This window comes from Dendropsophus ebraccatus, chromosome 9 (assembly GCF_027789765.1).
Source record: "Dendropsophus ebraccatus isolate aDenEbr1 chromosome 9, aDenEbr1.pat, whole genome shotgun sequence".
NCBI lineage: Eukaryota > Metazoa > Chordata > Amphibia > Anura > Hylidae > Dendropsophus > Dendropsophus ebraccatus.
The window spans coordinates 67,309,670-67,331,390 of record NC_091462.1 but is presented as its reverse complement, the minus strand read 5'-3'; the positions used below and the strand labels follow the sequence as shown (position 1 = coordinate 67,331,390).

The following is a 21,721-nucleotide window of genomic DNA, read 5'->3' as shown; positions in this document are numbered from 1 at the left end:
GAGGACCGGACCAAACTAAATTATATTAATTGACTCAGAAGATCCATGATGGTTGTGGTAAACACATGTCAATTTACATTTGGTGCAACTTCCTGCGTGAAGTTTGTTGTTGTTGTTGTTCGTTTTCTGTGTGCTATGGTAGTTTAGCTTAGAGGTGATCATGTTTATTTTTAGCTTCCTTTTACCCAAGTCAGAGTCTAACCATATCAGTTGGTCAGCTGAAGTGAGCATTGAGATGTCATTGTTTATGGTCACTACTTTAACATGCTTACAGGCGGACAAGCCGAGATGCAGCCATTGGAGGAGAGTGGGTTATTGACTCTGGAGGTATAAGCACATACATATATGAATGTGTATATGTGTTTTAAGTATATACATATGTCCTACCCTTTCACATTGCCATATTCATGTCTACCAGTCACTCAGTATTGTTGCTACTTATGTTTTGAAAAAAACTGAAAACACCACTTCAATAAAAACTTATTGAACCGTTAGATGGGAGAGCCACCACCCAGCCCCACTACGCCGTGGGATTCCGAAGGGGCAATATTTAAGAGCAAGGCGTAACTGTTCGTCCCTTGAATCATTAAAACAAGAGGCCCAGACATTGAAGGGGAGGTTTCTCAATAGGGGTTACCCTATGGGTACTCTGAGGAGGGCCTACCATGATGCCCTAGGTAGGAATAGGAACCAACTTCTAACACCTCAAGCAAGGCATGATGTTCCTCAGAAGATGAGGATCATAGGTACTTTTGACTCATCGGCACAACAAGTGAGAGATATTATCACACAATTCTGGCCCATTCTAACATCAGACCCCCTTACATCGCAACTAGTGTACACTAGACCGATGATAACATACAGACGTGGCAGGAATCTTGGGGACAGGCTGGTACATAGCCACTATTCCCCTCCACCTTCCACTATGTGGCTTAGACAACCCAAATCGGTGGGCACCTTTAGATGTGGCTCCTGCAAAGCCTGCAAGTTTGTACTTGCCACTAACACCTTCAGTGGCTCAGAAGGTCAACGCACTTATACAAATAGGGAATTTGCAAATTGCAAAACTGAGCACGTCGTCTATATGGCTATCTGCCCCTGTGATTTAAGGTATGTGGGGAAAACAAAGCGAGAGTTTCGACGCCGCATACTAGAGCATGTGGGAGATATCACGCATGAAAGGGAAAAACCTGTTGCGACCCACATGCGCCGGGTCCACTCAAATGACCCCTGGGGCATTAGATTCCAAGTAATAGAGGTCGTCCGCCCCTCCCCTCGGTGCGGACATCTTGAGAGAAGACTAACACAAAAGGAGACACAATGGATTTATAGACTGCGTACAGTCAATCCATTGGGTCTCAATGAAGCCCTCTCGTTTGCTTCTTTCATCTGACTTGCCATGCCTCTTTGATTATTTTATCAGCCTTGTTGTTGTCAACTAGCAGTATTATTTATTTACTTTTTATTTTATTTTTTATGTTTTTTCAATCTATTGGGTCCGATCTAGATCTCATTTATCAAGTATCGCATAGAGCCTTGTGTTCCTTATTTTATTGTGTATGAATTGTTTTGGGCATACAGGAGATCCAATCCACAACATGTAGACACTAATGGAGCGCACTATGTGTTCCATTCTTGTTGGACGGGCTGCGCATGCGCACTTAATAGCTGGGTGGAGCGCAGGGTGCGCTCCAAGGCAGGCACGTGCGGTCACCTGACATTTCACCGTACTGCTGGAGCGCACTCAGCGTTCCAGCGGCTGTTTGCTCCTACTTTCCAGTCATGTGATCTTTGACGTGTCCGGAAATGGCAGTGGTGCGGCGCGATATATAAGGGCCCTATATATCACATGGGCAACGTTCGGATTCACTGACAGCCGGCCATAACAGGTACCGCACAATGTTCTTTTCTTACCTGTTTGTTTTCCGGCACTACCAATGAACTTGCTACGGGGCCCTTACTATCTTAATATGCTTGTGTCTAGGTGTTGCCTTCCATTTGTGTCCTCATGGGGTCACTGGAGTCATATCGCTCTATCAATACCAGCTCCACCCACTCGGACTACTAAAGCTAAGTTTTCTGACTAACCGTGTGGATACATGTGGTCTTGCATATGCTATTGATAAGGTGTTTCTGCTTTGTATTTCATGCAGAGAGCTGATTGTGGCTCTATGGTCCCACACTAAGCATCCACACTAGGTCCATTGTGACCCTCTGTGACTAGCCATAGTATATAAGTTAAGGCATAGGTGTCGCAACATACATTTTTTACCAGCTGACAATTTATTTTGATTTATTTGGTTACTATCTGTTTATATATTAACGATATTGTCATTATAACTTTTGGGGTACTATCCTTTAAAGCACATTTACCATATACGCCATTGGAGCTTTATCCTAGCTCTCTACAAATAATGTTCCCTGATGAACCTGGGGTGTCATCTCTCAGGGGAAACGCGTTGAAACAATGATAGATGACAATTTATGAATAGCGTCATTATGGTTCATTGATCTGTGCATCTTTGTATATTTTTGTATATAAGTAAAGTGTTGCAGTGTGGTGTATTTGTTCTTGACACAATTTATTTTTGTTTGTCCATTTATTATTTTTTCCTGGGCACTTCGAGTAGAGCAGGGACTGTCTACGTGGTTGGGGCCACCCCATTAAGGAGGTGGGCACCCCAAAAAGCAGGGAGAGTTTGCACCTAGGAGAGTAGAGCACACTTCCCTTTGTTTTTTCCCACTGTCCAGATACCCACGTATTTATATCCAGGCACCACATACTTCCTTGCTGATTGTGTATAGCACCTGTTTGTTCACGTGTCTGTTATGTGTGATTTTTGAGGCATGTACCTCTTTTAACTGCTCTTTAATAAAGGTTAAGTTTTATATATTTTTGGACCTACGGTGGTCTCTCCTTTTCAGTGATATATATTCACTCCTTATGCCACCAAATGTCACCATTCAAAGGTGCACAACCCTGAACCCGGCTACTCTGCTGCCTCTGGGGGGGAAGGGAGTAGTAGTATGAGTCACCTAGCACAGTATCTTCCTGACTCAGAGGAGTCACATGACTGTCTCCAATTAATGTCCCAAGAGACGGCAGGGTTTGATCATGTGGTAGACACCCCTCTAGAAAACCCAGAAATTGAGCTCTTTGTGGATGGATCGCGGTATGGTGTCCAGGGAAAATTTTATACTGGGTACGCAGTTGTTACCCAACATGAAATTGTCAAGGCAGAACCCCTGCCTCCTCATATGTCTGCACAAGAGGCCGAACTCAAGGCTTTGGAAGAGGCCTGCAGATATGCAGAGGGAAAAACTGCCAACATATTTACTGATTCCAGATATGGGTTTGCTGATTGTGTATAGCACCTGTTTGTTCACGTGTCGGTTATGTGTGATTTTTGAGGCATGTACCTCTTTTAACTGCTCTTTAATAAAGGTTAAGTTTTATATATTTTTGGACCTACGGTGGTCTCTCCTTTTCAGTGATATATTCAATACAATACCACTGGGTCCCACCCATCGAGGGCTCACAGACTCCCCGTTCAATTTCTGTGTTTTGGACTTTTTGGCACAAGGAGTGAACATTGAAGTCTAAGGTGCCGGGCAGTGGAGAGGTGCTTGGGCTGCACTTGCGTTAGAATGGCAGTGATGTCATGTGGGGCAAGTATTGTAACAGGGTAGTTCAGTACAATGTCAGAGCTTTTATCAAGCATGAGGTGTACAGCTGTAACAGCACGGACACAAGATGGAGCTCCTCTGGCTACTGGGTCAAGTCTGGCAGAGTAATAGGCCACAGGATGTTGTTTGCCTGCCCTTACTTGAGTGAGGACAGCTGAGGCGTGGCCAAGAGACTCAGTGCAAGAGTCTGAAAGGCTTGCATAGATAATAGAGACACAGCATTTGACTCTTCATTGGCAACTCCCTATGGGCGTTTCATTTACTGAGAGTGTCCATTTGTTTCCTCCTCTCTGGGGCAGAGAGGTGCACGACACTCAAGACTAAAATGTCCATATTTGCCACAGTTGAAACACCTACCCCTGCGGCGAAATATTCCTCCCTTTCCCTCTTCTGAGTGGAGCTGATAAGCAGCGACACCCGCTCTACGTCTTTTGGTGAATTCTACTTCCACTCCTTTAGCAACTTGCAACAGAATAGGAGGTTGTAGAGACTAGGGATGCACGATGCACCGAAAAATCGATTCTACTATCGATTTTCGGGCCATATTTTCGGTTCGATACCAGGATTTCCTGGTATTCGATACTTTATGATAAGCCGCGCAAAAGTGCGGCTTATCATAAAGTACACAGCAGAAGACATAGCAGGCAGTAAGCTGAGTGCCTGCCATGTGCTCTGCGTGGCCCCCCTGGTGTCACCTCCTCTGTCCACCCGCCCTCACTCTCTCCGCTCCCGGCGGCGCTAACTTCCAATAGCCGTCACACAGCGATCGTATGTGCCGGCTATTTAACTGTATAGATGCCGCTGTCACACGGACAGCGGCATTATCCCCCTCTCCTAACCTGCTCCCTATGTAGCAGGGGTCGGCTACTGTGTGTAGCAGACCCCCGCTACTAATGACTGCGGCCGGCAGTCATTTACCCTTTAGTGAAAGGGTCAGAGCAGGGTCGGCGGCTGCAGAGGGAGAGCGGCCGGCGCTTCATGAAGAGAAGGCTGAGGGCGGGGAGGAGATGCGGCCACTACATCACTACACTGTAAGGTGGGGGCCACAGGACTATGAGGGGGCGGCAGGCAAGACACACCCTGGGCGGACATCAGCTATGTGAGAGAGGTGAAGAGGGGGTCGGCCTGGCTCTCACTGGGATGGGGGAGGGGGGTCTGCAGCCTGCAGTTTACCTTGCTGCCCAAATCCAGGTCACCCTGCTGGGTCAGTGGTCACCATGCCCTGACAGCAGGAATACAGCTCCCATCACCCCCCCTGATAGCTGGTGTGTGTGTGTGTGTGTGTGTGTGTTACATGACTACAGCTCCCATCATCCCCCCTGATAGCTGGTTTGTGTGTGTGTGTTACATGACTACAGCTCCCATCATCCCCTCTGATAGCTGGTGTGTGTGTGTGTGTGTGTGTGTGTGTGTGTTACATGACTACAGCTCCCATCATCCCCCTTATAGCTGGTGTGTGTGTGTGTTACATGACTACAGCTCCCATCATCCCCCCTGATAGCTGGTGTGTGTGTGTGTGTGTGTGTTACATGACTACAGCTCCCATCATCCCCCTGATAGCTGGTGTGTGTGTGTGTGTGTGTTACATGACTACAGCTCCCATCACCCCCCCCCTGATAGCTGGTGTGTGTGTGTGTGTGTGTGTGTGTGTGTTACATGACTACAGCTCCCATCATCCACCCTGATAACTGGTGTGTGTGTTACATGACTACAGCTCCCATCATCCCCCCTGATAGCTGGTGTGTTACATGACTACAGCTCCCATCATCCCCCCTGATAGCTGATGTGTGTGTGTGTGTGTTACATGACTACAGCTCCCATCATCCCCCCTGATATCTGGTGTGTGTGTGTTACATGACTACAGCTCTCATCATCCCCCCTGATATCTGGTGTTACATGACTACAGCTCCCATCATCCCCTCTGATATCTGGTGTGTGTCTGTGTGTTTTACATGACTACAGCTCCCATCATCCCCCCTGATAGCTGGTGTGTGTGTGTGTGTGTGTGTGTGTTACATGACTACAGCTCCCATCATCCCCCCTGATAGCTGGTGTGTGTGTGTTTTACATGACTACAGCTCCCATCATCCCCCCTGATAGCTGGTGTGTGTGTGTGTTACATGACTACAGCTCCCATCATCCCCCGATAGCTGGTGTGTGTGTGTTACATGACTACAGCTCCCATCATCCCCCCTGATAGCTGGTGTGTGTGTGTGTGTGTGTGTTACATGACTACAGCTCCCATCACCCCCTGATAGCTGGTGTGTGTGTTACATGGCTACAGCTCCCATCATCCCCCTGATAACTGGTATGTGTAACATGACTACAGCTCCCATCATCCCCTGATAACTGGTTTGTTACATGACTACAGCTCCCATCATCCCCCTGATAACTGGTGTGTTACATGACTACAGCTCCCATCATCCCCCTGATAACTGGTGTGTTACATGACTACAGCTCCCATCATCACCCTGACAGCTGGTGTGTGTGTTACATTACTACAGCCCCCATCATTTCCCTGATAGATGAAGTGTTAGGCCTCTTTCACACTATCCATGCTGCGACCCGGCACGGATTCCCCCCCTGCCACCCAGCCGCAGAGATGACAGGAGAGCATGATGTGCTCTCCTGTCATCTCATCTACTACTCACCTACTCCCCGCACTGACCATGGAAGTGGCCGGGACTACGCTGCCTGGAGAAGGTATCATAGTCCAGGCCACTTCTGGTGAAGATGAAGCCTGTCAGCACAGGGAGTAGGTGAGTAGTAGATGACATGATAGGAGAGCACATCATGCTCTCCTGTCATCACTGCGGCTGGGTGGTGGTTAAGGGGGTCTGTGCCGCGATCCGCACTACGACATGTCCTATTTTTTCGCGGTACGGACCATCGTGTGAATGGCCACATTCACTTTAATGGGCCGTAAAATTGTCCATGGTTGCTGATCCGCGACCACGGACAATTTTATGGGACGTGTGAAAGAGCCCTTAATGTAATATCCCTTAATGTAAATAATGTCAACTTTATTTTTAAAGTTAAAAAATTTAAGGAACATAAATTGGTTCCATTGGACCTGACAGTTGGGGGGGGGGGGCATTTCTAATATTGAGGTTTTTTTTGTGTTTTTTTTTTAAATATTATTTATTAAGTATCGAATTGGTATCGAGGATTGAAAAAAAAATGTTGGTATTGGTATTGAACTCAAAATTCTGGTATCGTGACATCACTAGTAGAGACCTCCACTCAGGTCTGGCCAATACCAAACCTTTACAAATGTTTTCTCTAAGACCCTCTACAAAAGCAGCAGTCAAAATTCTATCATGCATCAATGAGGTATTTTCAAAGCCCAAATCCATCCATCTCTGCTGCAGTCTAGTATAAAACTTCTCCACACTTTCTGTCTTGTCTTGTTGCATATCAGACAAGGTGGCTGACTGATCTGCTAGACTCTTCCTCCCCCACTCAGTGAGTCTGACTATATATCGTTCCCCAGACTGAAAAGTTGTATCATCCCCATCACAAGAGCCCACAGCAGAAGCAATGAGTTGAGAAAACGAATCCCCAGCTTTGCACTGCACCAATTCCTCCAAATCCCTCCAACTGCATAAAAAAGCCTTCCTAATCTTTGCCATCTCTCTACAAAAAGGCATAGGCAACTCCTCTGGATTAGGAATTCTGCTCATTATTGCTAGCATCTCACAAGGGCGATAGGCAGGCTCAGCAGGATAATCATTTGGCCCCCTAAGGGGGCTAATCCCATAACTTGGTTGTTGGGGTGTGCGCCAAAAAGGATTTGATCTAGATTTTTTTGGCGCAGATGATGTTCTTTGGGATCTAAAATCTCTATCTTCCAAAATCATTCCTGCACTTTCCTGTGACTGCGGTGCACTTCTATCTAAATAGGGTAGAAGTGATGGTGGATTACTATATTCAAGGGGTGCATTAGAGGCACCTCCCGTAGTCATTATAGGTGCAGCTACAGTAGGCACACTTGATTGTGGTGGTACGTATAATTGGGAAGAATTATTTGCACATACGATAGGGTAAAGGCCAGTACTGGGGGATATAGCTAGACTTAGCCTTTTTTTGGGTGTAGTACATTTACAACAAATCTCTCTCCAGTCAGGATTCTTGTGTCTACAACTACACTCCCAACCCCCACCATATGGGGGTGGAGCAGTATGCACCATAGAAGGTATACCATTTGGAATTGAAGTTGGGGGATGGAGGGGATTTTGGATTGGAATGTTTTGCACGATGGAGGGAGTTCCTGTCGAAAGAACATTACACACGGTGGTGGGGGCTGCCCCACCCTGTGATGAAGAGCTAACACACTCTTTGTTTTCAGACATTTTCTCATATAAAAACTGCCCATCTTTCTCAATTTCTTTCAACTTTCCATCAGTCACTTCTTCTAAAGATATCTTCCACCATAATTCTGCTTGTTCTAGATGGTTATTATCCTTTAACCAACCTCTCTTTTCCTGCAATATCTCTTTCCACAATTCTTCCTTCAATCTACCACTTTCTGGCATCCCTAAGGCTTGCATTAACTATTTCAACTTTTTAATTGCATCTTTACCTTCTCTTTTTAACTGCATCTTTACCAATACTCAGCTCGACAGGGCTGACCAATACTCTTTTGTTTCCTCTTTATCTATTTAGCTCTCTGCACTCGGCTGACCAATATTCAGCTCAAGGGTGAGGCTGACCAAGCTCTACTCAGCTCCCTCCTGGCTGACCAATATTCAGCTCATAGAGGGGCTGACTAATTTCTACTCAGCTCCCTCCTGGCTGACCAATATTCAGCTCATAGAGGGGCTGACCAATTTCTACTCAGCTCCCTCCTGGCTGACCAATATTCAGCTCATAGAGGGGCTGGCTAATTTATGAGTTCTTTATTCACAGTTACAGACAGTTCTAACTCACTTTCTGTTTATATGCAATTTCTTTATGCAGTTTCTATATAACAGCCTCTAGAGGGAGCCCTTACACAATACACAATACTACGTATTACGTCTCACGTACTGCGTTATATCCGAATGGTACCGGATATGCTTTCTACAAAACACAGAATTTTAGCACTACCAACACAAAGAGGGGATCTTAGGGTTCTTTATTTAGATCTAGATCCAGCACAATTGAACCCTAAATAACGTTAGGTCAACACTCAGGAACAAGCTAAATGGGAACCAAGAGGAAATTTGTAAGAAATAAGGCTTTCTTACCTGCTGCAGCTGTGATCTCATTTAATGTTCCCCCTTAAAGCTTATCTTTGGTACGGTTGAACAAACGCCATTTAAATCTAGATCATCCGAGTCACGGCACCAAAATTGTTATCGCGCTAATAGCAATTTCTTCTTCTTTGTGCGGTATCCAAATTATATCAAATAATAGTATGAGCGCTCATACAGATTCACACAGACACCAATAGCAATTGGTATCAATGCAAAAAGGTTCTGCTTTATTACACAAACAACAGTTCTTATACTAGTTATGACGTACAGGAAAAGGGTGGTTACATCATTGGTTAATACTGGCACAATTGGCTATTTGCCTACTCGGGAGTGTCTTACGCTGATGAGTTCCTAAGTTAACTGACACCCAAGACCACTCATATTCCCCCCCCCCTCCCAAGTCTTATATAGAAACAAAGACACATTCAAATATATATAATGATTATCATATGGCAGTACGAGCTATACCTGAGTATACATATAGATATTATTCAGACTATATCTCTCACAGCGTCATGGGGGCAATGCAGAGCATCAAGTGGGAAAAGTACACCAAGCAAAAAACAAGGAAGCTGCAGCTTACTCAGCTTAGGCCAGTTCACACAAAATAAAACTGGTGGAATTCCGCAGCGGAGCTCTCCACTGCGGAATCTCGGCAGCCTTCGTGTCATACTGGCAGTCTACTGGAGGGTTCGTACACCTCCTCTCTCCACGCCTTTCGGCTCGGAAGAATTGACATGTCAACTCTTCTGCGTGGAAAGAGGAGGCGCGAACCCATAGACTGCCATTATGACACAGAGGCCAGTTTTACTCCGTGTGAACAGGTCCTTACACAGAGGTGAGATAGGGAGGGTAAGATAAGGAAGTCCGGCCAGACCTATTTTTTTTATTTAGTTCTGGGGAGGGGGAAGCTAAAAGAAATAAAATACTTTTACCTCTCCTCTCCAGTGCTGGTGGCTGCATACTGCAGGGTCGTGATGTGTTATACTCCCAGTCTGGGGCCATAGGTGTCTTGTCTCAGCTGACTGGCTGAGCGGACCTGACACGTCACAACCCGGGTCCCTGCTTACACCAGGAAGCACCCAGGGACTGGAAAAGCGGTATGTGGCCACCAGCGCTGGAGCAGGGGAGGTAAAAGCATGTTGTTTCTTTTATCCTCCCCCTCCCCAGCACTTGCTTAAAAAAATGGGTCTGACTGGCTTTGTCCTTTAATTTATTTAAAGAGCTGAGTGAGTTTTAACAAAGATATATATGTTGAGCAGTACACAGTCTCTAGATGGGTAAGGACTAGGGATGGTCCAAACCTGCCGAGGTTCGGGTTCGTATGAACCCGAACGCTCGGCATCAGATTCCCGCTGTCTGCCTGCTCCCTGCAGCTGGTGGATACAGCGGGAGGACCGCCTAGAAAACTGGGATACAGCCTATGGCTATGGCTGTATCCCAGTTTTCTAGGCGGTCCTCCCGCTGTATCCACCCTCTCCATGGAGCGTGCAGACGGGGAATCATTTCCGAGAGTTCGGGTTCAAACGAACCCGAACCGAAGCAGGTTTGGACCATCCCTAGCAAGGACCTATTAGATGTGTTTGCGTGTGCTATGTATCATGGTTATATATATGAAAATGGTACAGTACAACATGGCATTGACTAGGAGTGGTTGAATTAAATAATAAATATAAAAATTAAATATAATTAATAAATATAAAAGTAATTCTATATTGTTCATAGTTAATTGATATACATTATTATTTTGTTTTGCAGCTCCTGAACCTATGGATCTTGATGGACCTGATCGAATAGGATACATCAAAACGGAACTAATTTCAGTATCTGAAGTGTAAGTATTGCACAGATAAATGTGAACAGAACATAAGCATAAGAACAGAACATAAAATATAATGTCACTGATGCCATATGCCATAGTGCCATATGTGAAACAATACCAAATGGCTGATATCCTGATCTATGATGACTTCACATACCAGAAAAAAAAGTACTTAAAGGGAACCAATCAGCAGAAAAACGCATACAAAGCTTTTGAAATGTGCTGTTAGACCACACAGCACACTTGACACACATGTTTTCATAGCCTCCTTGCCTCCCCCGTGTAAGCCGCAAAGTAACTTTATAAAACTGGCGCCCTGTATGCAAATTACCTGAGGTAGTCATCAGGGCGGTGTGCCGGTAGCAGGTAGTCACGGTCCCCTGGGCGTTCTTTCGCTGTAATCACGCCCCTGTGGGCTTGATTCAAATGGGCGAGTAGCTGTGACGTCACTCAGGAGCACGCCGTGCGAAGCGGCGTCCGGCATCAGAACGTAGCCGCGCCGACGCCGGGCACGGCGCGCTCCCGAGTGACGTCACAGCTACTCATCCATTTGAATCACACCCAGAGGGGCGTGATTACAGCGAAAGAACGCCCAGGAGACCGTGACTACCTGCTACTGGCACACCGCCCTGATGACTACCTCAGGTAATTTGCATACAGGCCGCCAGTTTTATAAAGTTACTTTGCGGCTTACACGGAGGAGGCAAGGAGGCTATGAAAACATGTGTGGCAAGTGTGCTGTGTGGTCTAACAGCACATTTTAAAAGCTTTATATGCGTTTTTACGGTGATTGGTTCCCTTTAAGCAACTCAGCCCTGTCTCTTGGATACATATGTTGCACAGGAAAAAGGGTTTTAATTAGAGATGAGCAAATCACTCATCTAAACAAAGCGATGCACTTTGTTTGGTTAGCAATCCGCTCATCAAGGCCTGTGCCTTTCAGTGTTGCTCCGCTCCCTGCCGCTCCACCCTGGGTGCTGAAAGAAGTTTCCCAAGATTGGATCTAGCTTTTCCCAGAATCCTTGGAGGAGCGTCACAGAGTGGAGCAGCGCTGAAAGGCCAGTGGTTTGATTAGACAGATTCTCTTCAAAGTGTATTTATCATTTTACTGCTGCGGTTGTAGCAGTTTTGTTGTCAAAACTTCAGCAAGTACACTATCCTCTTCTAAAGCGATCGATCAACAGAACTGTCAGAAGCGTGCTACACTAATTACACTTACAATTCAGTCTATGGTGGCAGTTATGTTGACCATGACCACCCATATCTAATAGGGCTAGTGCTTTATTACTGATATATGGAGGAAATGCTTCACTCTGTGTACTAAATGTATGTTATAAAATGTTTGTCTGGTTTTAATAAGTAAGGGGTTTAGATTGATAGAACAAAAATATATTGATGAAGAACATTTATAAAATTCATATAAAAATTCAAATTATAAAATTTTGAAAGTCAGTACATTTTTTCCGACTCCAGACAAAACTAGTTCCGACTCCAACTCCACAGACCTGTTGTGAACCATTCTAAACCATTGATCACTCACGATCCATCATATGAATTACTGGAGGAATTTTATTTATTGCTGTTTTTCATTCAGATATTCACAGTCAAGTCATAGTATTATTATGACTACCAGGTAATATCCACAGTAAACGCCATGTGCATTTATGGACGGCAGCTTAATAAGTTGGGAGTGAATTAGCACCCTGTTGCCCAGTGCAATTATCTGCCGAATTAAGCAGATATTGTCCCGTGTAATAAAGCCAAAGATCAGCCGAGGGGCCAATCATCGACTGATTCTTGTCCTTTAACAAGCTAAAAAAAATCATTGGCTGTGCAAAGCTCTATGTAATAGCTGATGCGTAGCCAAAAGCTGATGAAAGGGCTAAGAAAATAGTAATGATGATACGCTTATCTGTCCACGTTTCCATGGTATCCTCCTGCCTGTTGCTCACTGACCGCCACTGCTGGCACTTCTGAACCCATCTCTTTCAGTATCTGAAGTGTAAGTATTGCACAGATAAATGTGAACAGAACATAAGCATAAGAACAGAACATAAAATATAATGTCACTGATGCCATATGCCATAGTGCCATATGTGAAACAATACCAAATGGCTGGTATCCTGATCTATGATGACTTCACATACCAGAAAAAAAAGTACTTAAAGGGAACCAATCAGCAGAAAAACGCATATAAAGCTTTTGAAATGTGCTGTTAGACCACACAGCACACTTGACACACATGTTTTCATAGCCTCCTTGCCTCCCCCGTGTAAGCCGCAAAGTAACTTTATAAAACTGGCGCCCTGTATGCAAATTACCTGAGGTAGTCATCAGGGCGGTGTGCCGGTAGCAGGTAGTCACGGTCCCCTGGGCGTTCTTTCGCTGTAATCACGCCCCTGTGGGCTTGATTCAAATGGGCGAGTAGCTGTGACGTCACTCAGGAGCACGCCGTGCGAAGCGGCGTCCGGCATCAGAACGTAGCCGCGCCGACGCCGGGCACGGCGCGCTCCCGAGTGACGTCACAGCTACTCATCCATTTGAATCACACCCAGAGGGGCGTGATTACAGCGAAAGAACGCCCAGGAGACCGTGACTACCTGCTACTGGCACACCGCCCTGATGACTACCTCAGGTAATTTGCATACAGGCCGCCAGTTTTATAAAGTTACTTTGCGGCTTACACGGGGGAGGCAAGGAGGCTATGAAAACATGTGTGGCAAGTGTGCTGTGTGGTCTAACAGCACATTTTAAAAGCTTTATATGCGTTTTTACGGTGATTGGTTCCCTTTAAGCAACTCAGCCCTGTCTCTTGGATACATATGTTGCACAGGAAAAAGGGTTTTAATTAGAGATGAGCAAATCACTCATCTAAACAAAGCGATGCACTTTGTTTGGTTAGCAATCCGCTCATCAAGGCCTGTGCCTTTCAGTGTTGCTCCGCTCCCTGCCGCTCCACCCTGGGTGCTGAAAGAAGTTTCCCAAGATTGGATCTAGCTTTTCCCAGAATCCTTGGAGGAGCGTCACAGAGTGGAGCAGCGCTGAAAGGCCAGTGGTTTGATTAGACAGATTCTCTTCAAAGTGTATTTATCATTTTACTGCTGCGGTTGTAGCAGTTTTGTTGTCAAAACTTCAGCAAGTACACTATCCTCTTCTAAAGCGATCGATCAACAGAACTGTCAGAAGCGTGCTACACTAATTACACTTACAATTCAGTCTATGGTGGCAGTTATGTTGACCATGACCACCCATATCTAATAGGGCTAGTGCTTTATTACTGATATATGGAGGAAATGCTTCACTCTGTGTACTAAATGTATGTTATAAAATGTTTGTCTGGTTTTAATAAGTAAGGGGTTTAGATTGATAGAACAAAAATATATTGATGAAGAACATTTATAAAATTCATATAAAAATTCAAATTATAAAATTTTGAAAGTCAGTACATTTTTTCCGACTCCAGACAAAACTAGTTCCGACTCCAACTCCACAGACCTGTTGTGAACCATTCTAAACCATTGATCACTCACGATCCATCATATGAATTACTGGAGGAATTTTATTTATTGCTGTTTTTCATTCAGATATTCACAGTCAAGTCATAGTATTATTATGACTACCAGGTAATATCCACAGTAAACGCCATGTGCATTTATGGACGGCAGCTTAATAAGTTGGGAGTGAATTAGCACCCTGTTGCCCAGTGCAATTATCTGCCGAATTAAGCAGATATTGTCCCGTGTAATAAAGCCAAAGATCAGCCGAGGGGCCAATCATTGACTGATTCTTGTCCTTTAACAAGCTAAAAAAAATCATTGGCTGTGCAAAGCTCTATGTAATAGCTGATGCGTAGCCAAAAGCTGATGAAAGGGCTAAGAAAATAGTAATGATGATACGCTTATCTGTCCACGTTTCCATGGTATCCTCCTGCCTGTTGCTCACTGACCGCCACTGCTGGCACTTCTGAACCCATCTCTTCAGTGACAGGCCGCCCAGCCAATCACTGGCTGCAGTGCTGTTACATCTCAGTGGTGGTTTGCTGAGATACCTGTCACCGCAGAGATGAGTTCAGAAGTGTCAGCAGTGAAAAGGCAGGGGACACTGGGGGCGTGGAGGGGTAATTATACATCTTTATTATTTTCTATATAAAGCAAGGGCTGAACATACATTGCTAACAATGTCTGTGTAGCCCCACACGTACATTGAGCCATAAAAAGTTCACTTACAGTGCAAGGGCAGGCCATGTAATATGGTCAAAAGGTAGATTGTCACAGGTATCTGGTATCTAGAGCCATGCTGCCTGTAGAGCATCCCTCATGTCATTTCCCAGCTGTCACCACCAGCTTGTGTTCTTTCAGCAAAGGTTGCAGGGCAGTTTTTAGGGCATTTTGGCAACAGGGCGAATCCTGATAAAAGCGCCCCCGCCCCCGGACCAGTTCAGCCCTGGGGAAGGAAGGGGGGCTTTTATCAAGATTCGGGTTACTAGGAAGAAGCAGTGTGTGTATTATGGCATAGAACAGTGTTGCATGCCTACGATATATTGTTCTACTGAATACAAAGACATCATTCAGTGACTCACAGGTGACCTCTCCATCTGGCCTAGACCACCATGACAATTTCTTGCAGCTACAATTCATCTCTTCTGAAACTTCCAGACAAACATCTTAGGCTCCGCCCTTCCAGCAACTTCCTTCACTTTCCCCCTCTTATGGGCTCCCAAACTGTAGTAATTGCACTGTTTGGTGCACTAAAATCAGTAGGTATATGGATTGCCCCCTGTATGTAGTATCCCCTGTTGCACCTCCATATAGTAATAATGCCCCCTGCTGTGTCCTCATAGAATAATAATGCTCCCTGCTGTGCCCCCTTATGGTAATAATGCCCCCCCTCTGTGCTCCCATATAGTAATAATACCTCCTGCTGTGCCCCATATAATAATACCTCCTCCTGTGCCCCCATATAGAAATAACGCCCCCTGCTGTGCTCCCCATATAGTAATAATGTCTCCTTGCTGTGTCCCCATAAAGTAATAATGTCCCCTGCTGTGCCATTATATAGTAATAATGCCCCCTGCTGTGTCCTCATATAGTAATAATGTCCCCTGCTGTGCCTCCATATCAGGGGCGTAACTAGAAATGGCTGGGCCCCATAGCAAACTTTTGATTGGGCCCCCGCCCCCTCAATCGACCACTATGTCATCAGCCCACTCAGCTCTACACAGGTTTTGTACACCATATAAATTATAGTACAGTTATATTAAGTGACTCACAGGGGGCGTCTTCTCTGATTGGAGTTGTTTCCTTTTCATTTTCTTCTCCATCCGTCCTGGGTCATTATGAGAACTTCTCCGAGCCACAAATCCACAGAATCTGCCAGACAGACATATTAGTCTGCTCACTCTGGCCCCATCCTCATCTCTCTACACACTGCACATCTGTACGTGACCCCCTTATAGTATATGCCCCTATGTGTATTCCCCCTTACTGATGCCACCTGTGTTGGCCCCGTATAAATTACCCCCGTGTGTGTGTTGTCCATCCCCCTTGGTCCATAGCCCTCCTGTATATCCCCCATAGATGGCCCCCTGTATATCCCCCATAGATGCCCCCCGTATATCTCCCATAGATTCCCCCCTTGTATTATCCCCCATAGATGCTCCCCCCTGTATTATCCTCCATAGATGGCCCCTGTATATCCCCATAGATGCCCCCTGTATTATCCCCAATAGATGCCCCCCCCTGTATATCCCCCATAGATGGCCCCCCTGTATATCCCCCATAGATGCCCCCTGTATATCCCCCATAGATGCCCCCCCTGTATTATCCCCAATAGATGCCCCCCCTGTATTATCCCCAATAGATGCCCCCTGTATTATCCCCCATAGATGCCCCCCCTGTATTATCCCCAATAGATGCCCCCCCTGTATTATCCCCAATAGATGCCCCCCCTGTATTATCCCCCATAGATGCCCCCCCTGTATTATCCCCAATAGGTGTCCCCCCCTGTATTATCCCCAATAGATGCCCCCTGTATATCCCCCATAGATGCCCCTCCCCTGTATTATCCCCAATAGATGCCCCCCCTGTATTATCCCCAATAGATGCCCCCTGTATATCCCCATAGATACCACCCCCTGTATTATCCCCAATAGATGCCCCCCTGTATTATCCCCAATAGATGCCCCCCCGTATTATCCCCCATAGATGCCCCCCCCCCTGTATTATCCCCAATAGGTGTCCCCCCCTGTATTATCCCCAATAGATGCCCCCTGTATATCCCCCATAGATGCCCCCCTGTATTATCCCCAATAGATGCCCCCCCTGTATTATCCCCAATAGATGCCCCCTGTATATCCCCCATAGATGCCCCCCCTGTATTATCCCCAATAGATGCCCCTCCTGTATTATCCCCAATAGATGCCCCCTGTATATCCCCAATAGATGCCTCCCTGTATTATCCCCAATAGATGCCCCCTGAATATCCCCCTTTGCAAAGCAGATTAAAAAAAAAAAAACTCACCTAACTCCACCGTCGGCTGTCTTCTCCCGGGCACAGGTGACGGGATCAGCGTGGCTCAGTGTCCGCCAGGGCAAGTACTTCTGGGGCAGGGAGCATCTCTTACAAGCGCTCCTGTGCCGTGCCGGAAGTACAGGCTGGGGGCGGACGCTGAGCTCACTGGTAACTGTGCTGCCGGGACGGCAATCTCGCACGTCCTGTCCTATCCCAGACAGCACAGGTACCAGTGAGCTCAGCGTCCGCCCCCAGCCTGTACTTCCGGCACGGCACAGTAGCGCTTGTTAGAGATGCTCCCTGCCCCCGGAAGTACTTGCCCTGGCGGACGCTGAGCCCGTCACCTGTGCCGGGACATCTCAAACAGCTGCAGCACCCGGAAGGCCTGCTCGGCCGCCGGGTGCTGTAGGCTATGTGAGCTCCAGGGGCCTGCGCCACGGGCCCCCGATGCGGCGGGGCCCCGTAGCAGCCGCTACGGCTGCTACGGCGGTAGTTCCGCCCCTGCTCCATATAGTAATAATGCCCCCTGCTGTGTCCTCATAAAGTAATAATGTCCCCCTGCTATGCCCCATATAGTAATAATACCTCCTGCTGTGCCACCATATAGTAATAATGTCCCCTGCTGTGTCCTCATATAGTTACAATGTCCCCCTGCTGTGCCCCATATAGTAATAATGCCCCCTGCTGTGCCCCATATAGTAATAATACCCCCTGCTGTGCCTCCATATAGTAATGATGCCTCCTGCTGTGCCACTATATAGTAATAATATCTCCTGCTATGTTCTCATATAATAATGTCCCCCTACATTGCCCCACATATAGTTATAATATTGTCCCCCTGCATTGCCCCATATAATATTAATGTCCCCCTGAATTGCCCCACATACAGTAATAATAATGTCCCCTGCATTGCCCCATATACTTATAATGTCCCCTGCATTGCCCCATATACTTATAATGTCCCCCTGCATTTAGCCCATATAGTAGTAATAATGTCCCTCTGTATTGTCCCTCATATACTAATAATAATTTCCCCGTACATTGCCCCTATATACTTATAACGTCCCCTTGCATTTTCCCACATATAGTAATAATGTCCCCTTGCATTGCCCCCATATACTTATAATGTCCCCCTGCATTGTCCCCCATATAGTAATAATGTCCCCCTGCATTGCCCCATATACTTATAATGCCCCCCTGCATTGAGCCCATATAGTAATAATAATGTCCCCCTGCATTGTCCCCCATATACTTATAATAATGTTCCCCTGCATTACCCCCATATACTAATAATGTCCCCCTGCATTATCCCCATATAGTAATAATGTGCCCTGCATTTCCCTCCATATAGTAATAATTTCCCCCTGCATTGCCCCATATACTTATAATAATGTCCCCCTGCATTGCCCCATATACTAATAATGTCCCCCTGCATTGTTCCCTATATAGTAATAATTTACCCCTGCATTGCCCCCATATACTTATAATAATGTCCCCCTGCATTTCCTCCATATACTTATAATAATATCCCCCTGCATTGTTCCCCATATAGTAATAATGTCCCCCTGCATTGCCCTCATATACTTATAATGTCCCCCGTGTTGTCCCCCATATAGTAATAATGTCCTCCTGCATTGCCCCATATACTTATAATAATATCCCCCTGCATTATTCCCCATATAGTAATAATGTCCTCCTGCATTGCCCCCATATACTAATAATGTCCCCCTGCATTGCCCTACATTTAGTAATAATGTGCCCCTGCATTGTTCCCCCCCCCCCCCCCCCCAAAAAAAAAAAAAAAACTATACTCACCTAATACGGTCATGGATCCTGTCTTCCTCTATTCTGGTCTCTTCTCCCCTCTTCAGCCTGTCAGTCACCGGAGGGATCCCCCAGCAGGCACAATGACGCCATCACTGCGCCTGCTGGAGGATTCCTCTGGGATCTGAATGGGTGATCCGTGCGGCGCCGACACGTGAGTGAGACAGCTCCAGGGTCCGCAGTCCGTTGCACCACCCTCCGGGGGGAGGGAGGGGAGGTTGCACCAATGATGCGGTGAGTGTGCTGGGGCTGGGCCATCCTAGCTGTTGGCACCCCGTGCGGTGGCCCGGCCCTAGAAACAGCCATGAGAGATTGCAGTGTATTTGTTTTCTATTGTTTCTTGACTGATATGGTATGTGGTATCCATCAGTTTTTTAGTGCAAAAAACTGGATTAAGTGGTGCCATTTATCCACCCACAATAGCATGCAAACAGTTTACTTAGCACACAGTTTCAGAAATAATGCCACCCTTTGCTTGAAAGTAGAGATGAGCACAGTGGAAGACCTATCGCTTGTGCAGCCGATTCCACTGCACAGGAGCCCTGGGCAGCTGGGGGCCCCTCAGGCTCAGGCTCCGGTAAGCTGCAGTTCTGTAGCTGAGTTGTTAGCAAAGCAACAGGAGCTTTGGGATGCGCTCCGGCTGCTCTGATAATTTTCTTCCGCCCTGCACACACATCCAGCAGCATCGGAGCCACATAGTCTCCTCCCCTGACCCAGCCTGATGGAAGAGAGCGTGTCTGTAAGTCCTGCTTTTTGCTATCTCCTTATGGCTGAGCTGAAGGGTACAGGGGGTCACCATGGAACCAGGGCTGGCGTTAGGGGGGCAAACAGGGCAATTGCCCTGGGGCCTCACCTCCAAGGGGCCCCCCTGCAGCTGCTATAATGCCAGTAAGCAAAGCTTACTGTGAAAACGCTGCAGCCTTCTTCTGGCCGATGGTTCCCAGTGCCTGGTTCACCTTAAATGACATTCCTCCTTAATGGTGCGTTCACACCTACAGGATCTGCAGCTGATTTTATGCAGCAGATTTCATTTAAATAACTGAACACAGCATCAAATCTGCTGCAGATCTGCTGCAGATCCTGTAGGTGTGAACGCACCCTAAGAGTGCAAAAACACTTGGCATATACGCTGCGTATTTACTGCTGCGATACGCAGCAGATTAGATCTAAATAACTGAACACAGTATCAAATCTGCTGCGTATCTGCTGCGTATACGCTGTGTGTATTTGTACCCTAAGAAATCCCCCCTCCCCCCTCTGTTCTCTCCCCTCTCCCACTCTGACAGACCTCCTGCTTCCTGGGATTTCAAGCAAATGTCGGGACAGGATGGTAAGGGAGGACGGGAATGTCTGCAGATACAGAGCAGCTCCCTGCTCCCTAATACATCTTCCTCACCTATATACTTGCTCCTTGCTCCCTAATACATCTCCCTCACCTACGGGGGTGGATTAAGTTTACCATAGGCCCCGGGCTGTTCACCAAGCCTGGACCCCCCCACCCCACTGTAACTATGGTGGCACTAGCCTTGCGTTAATAGTATAGTATAGATAATGTCATGATGTCCTGATTTGTGCAAAATTGCAAAAAAAAAAAAAACTGGGATTTTTTTTTTGCAAATCATGGCGGAAGTGTAACCAGGAGACAGTACACCACTGAAAGTTTAAGTCTTTTTGGGTGGTCATGGGCCCCCCAGGAACTCAGGGCCCCGCACTACCGCCCGAAACACCCCTATTATAATCCACTACTGCTCACCTATATACCTGGTCCCTGCCTGCCCATTACATCTCCCTCACCTATATACCTGCTCCCTGCCTACAGAATAAATCACCCTGACCTATATACTGGCTCCCTGCCTGCCCAATACGTCCCCCTCACCTATTTACCTGCTTCCTGCCTGCCCAATACATCTCCCTTACCTATATACCTGCTCCCTGCCTGCCCAATACATCTCCCCAGGACCGTTTCTAGGGCCAGGCGAGCCGGGCCACCGCACGGGGCGCCAACAGCTAGGGGGCACCCTGCGCCACCCGACAGTATCCGTCCCGCAGCCCCTGCATCCTTAGAAGCTGGAGGCTGCAGGGGGAGAGGTGAGTATCTAATGGGGGCTATGAGGAGGGGGTGGGGGGAAGCCTGCACAGAGGGAGCCCCAGATATGTCCAGATAAGCCCCGCCCCTGCGATAAGCCCCGCCCCCGGCGCAAATGTTCACAGTTTACCCAGCTCTCCCAGCATCCTGTATGTCAATGTAATGGAGGTCATCCAGATTTCCCAGCATTCTGTATGCTGTGGTTGCTGACAAGTGGTTGATAATAAGTGGAGTTGAAAAAGAAGTTGTTGGTTCTGTGGGTTTGGAGTGACTGATATATTGTTGTTTTTGTGCAATTGTGTGGTGTGCATTGCTGCAGCGCATATATAGTACCATAGCTGCTTAGGCTAGGTTCACACTGCGTTTTTAGCATCCGTTTAACGGATCCGTTTTTTGCAAAAAACGGATGCATTTGTGTGCATCCGTCTTTGATCCGTTTTTCCATTGACTTCCATTATAAAAAAAAACGGATCAAAACGGATGCGTTTTTTTTACGCACAATAAAGTACTGTTGACACTACTTTTTTGACCGCTAAAAAAACTGATCCGTTAAAC

The 21,721-nt window shown here is 46.6% G+C and overlaps 1 protein-coding gene across 3 annotated transcripts in view; it reads left to right on the top strand.

The window, feature by feature from the left end:
• STAT1 (signal transducer and activator of transcription 1) overlaps positions 1 to 21,721 on the top strand; it is a 997,040-nt gene that overhangs the window by 834,645 nt on the left and 140,674 nt on the right. For all 3 annotated transcript variants that reach the window (XM_069983571.1, XM_069983569.1, XM_069983570.1), the window contains exon 22: positions 10,683 to 10,758. In XM_069983571.1, coding sequence (XP_069839672.1) covers positions 10,683 to 10,758 — 76 coding nt within the window. The remainder of the gene's footprint in view (positions 1 to 10,682; positions 10,759 to 21,721) is intronic.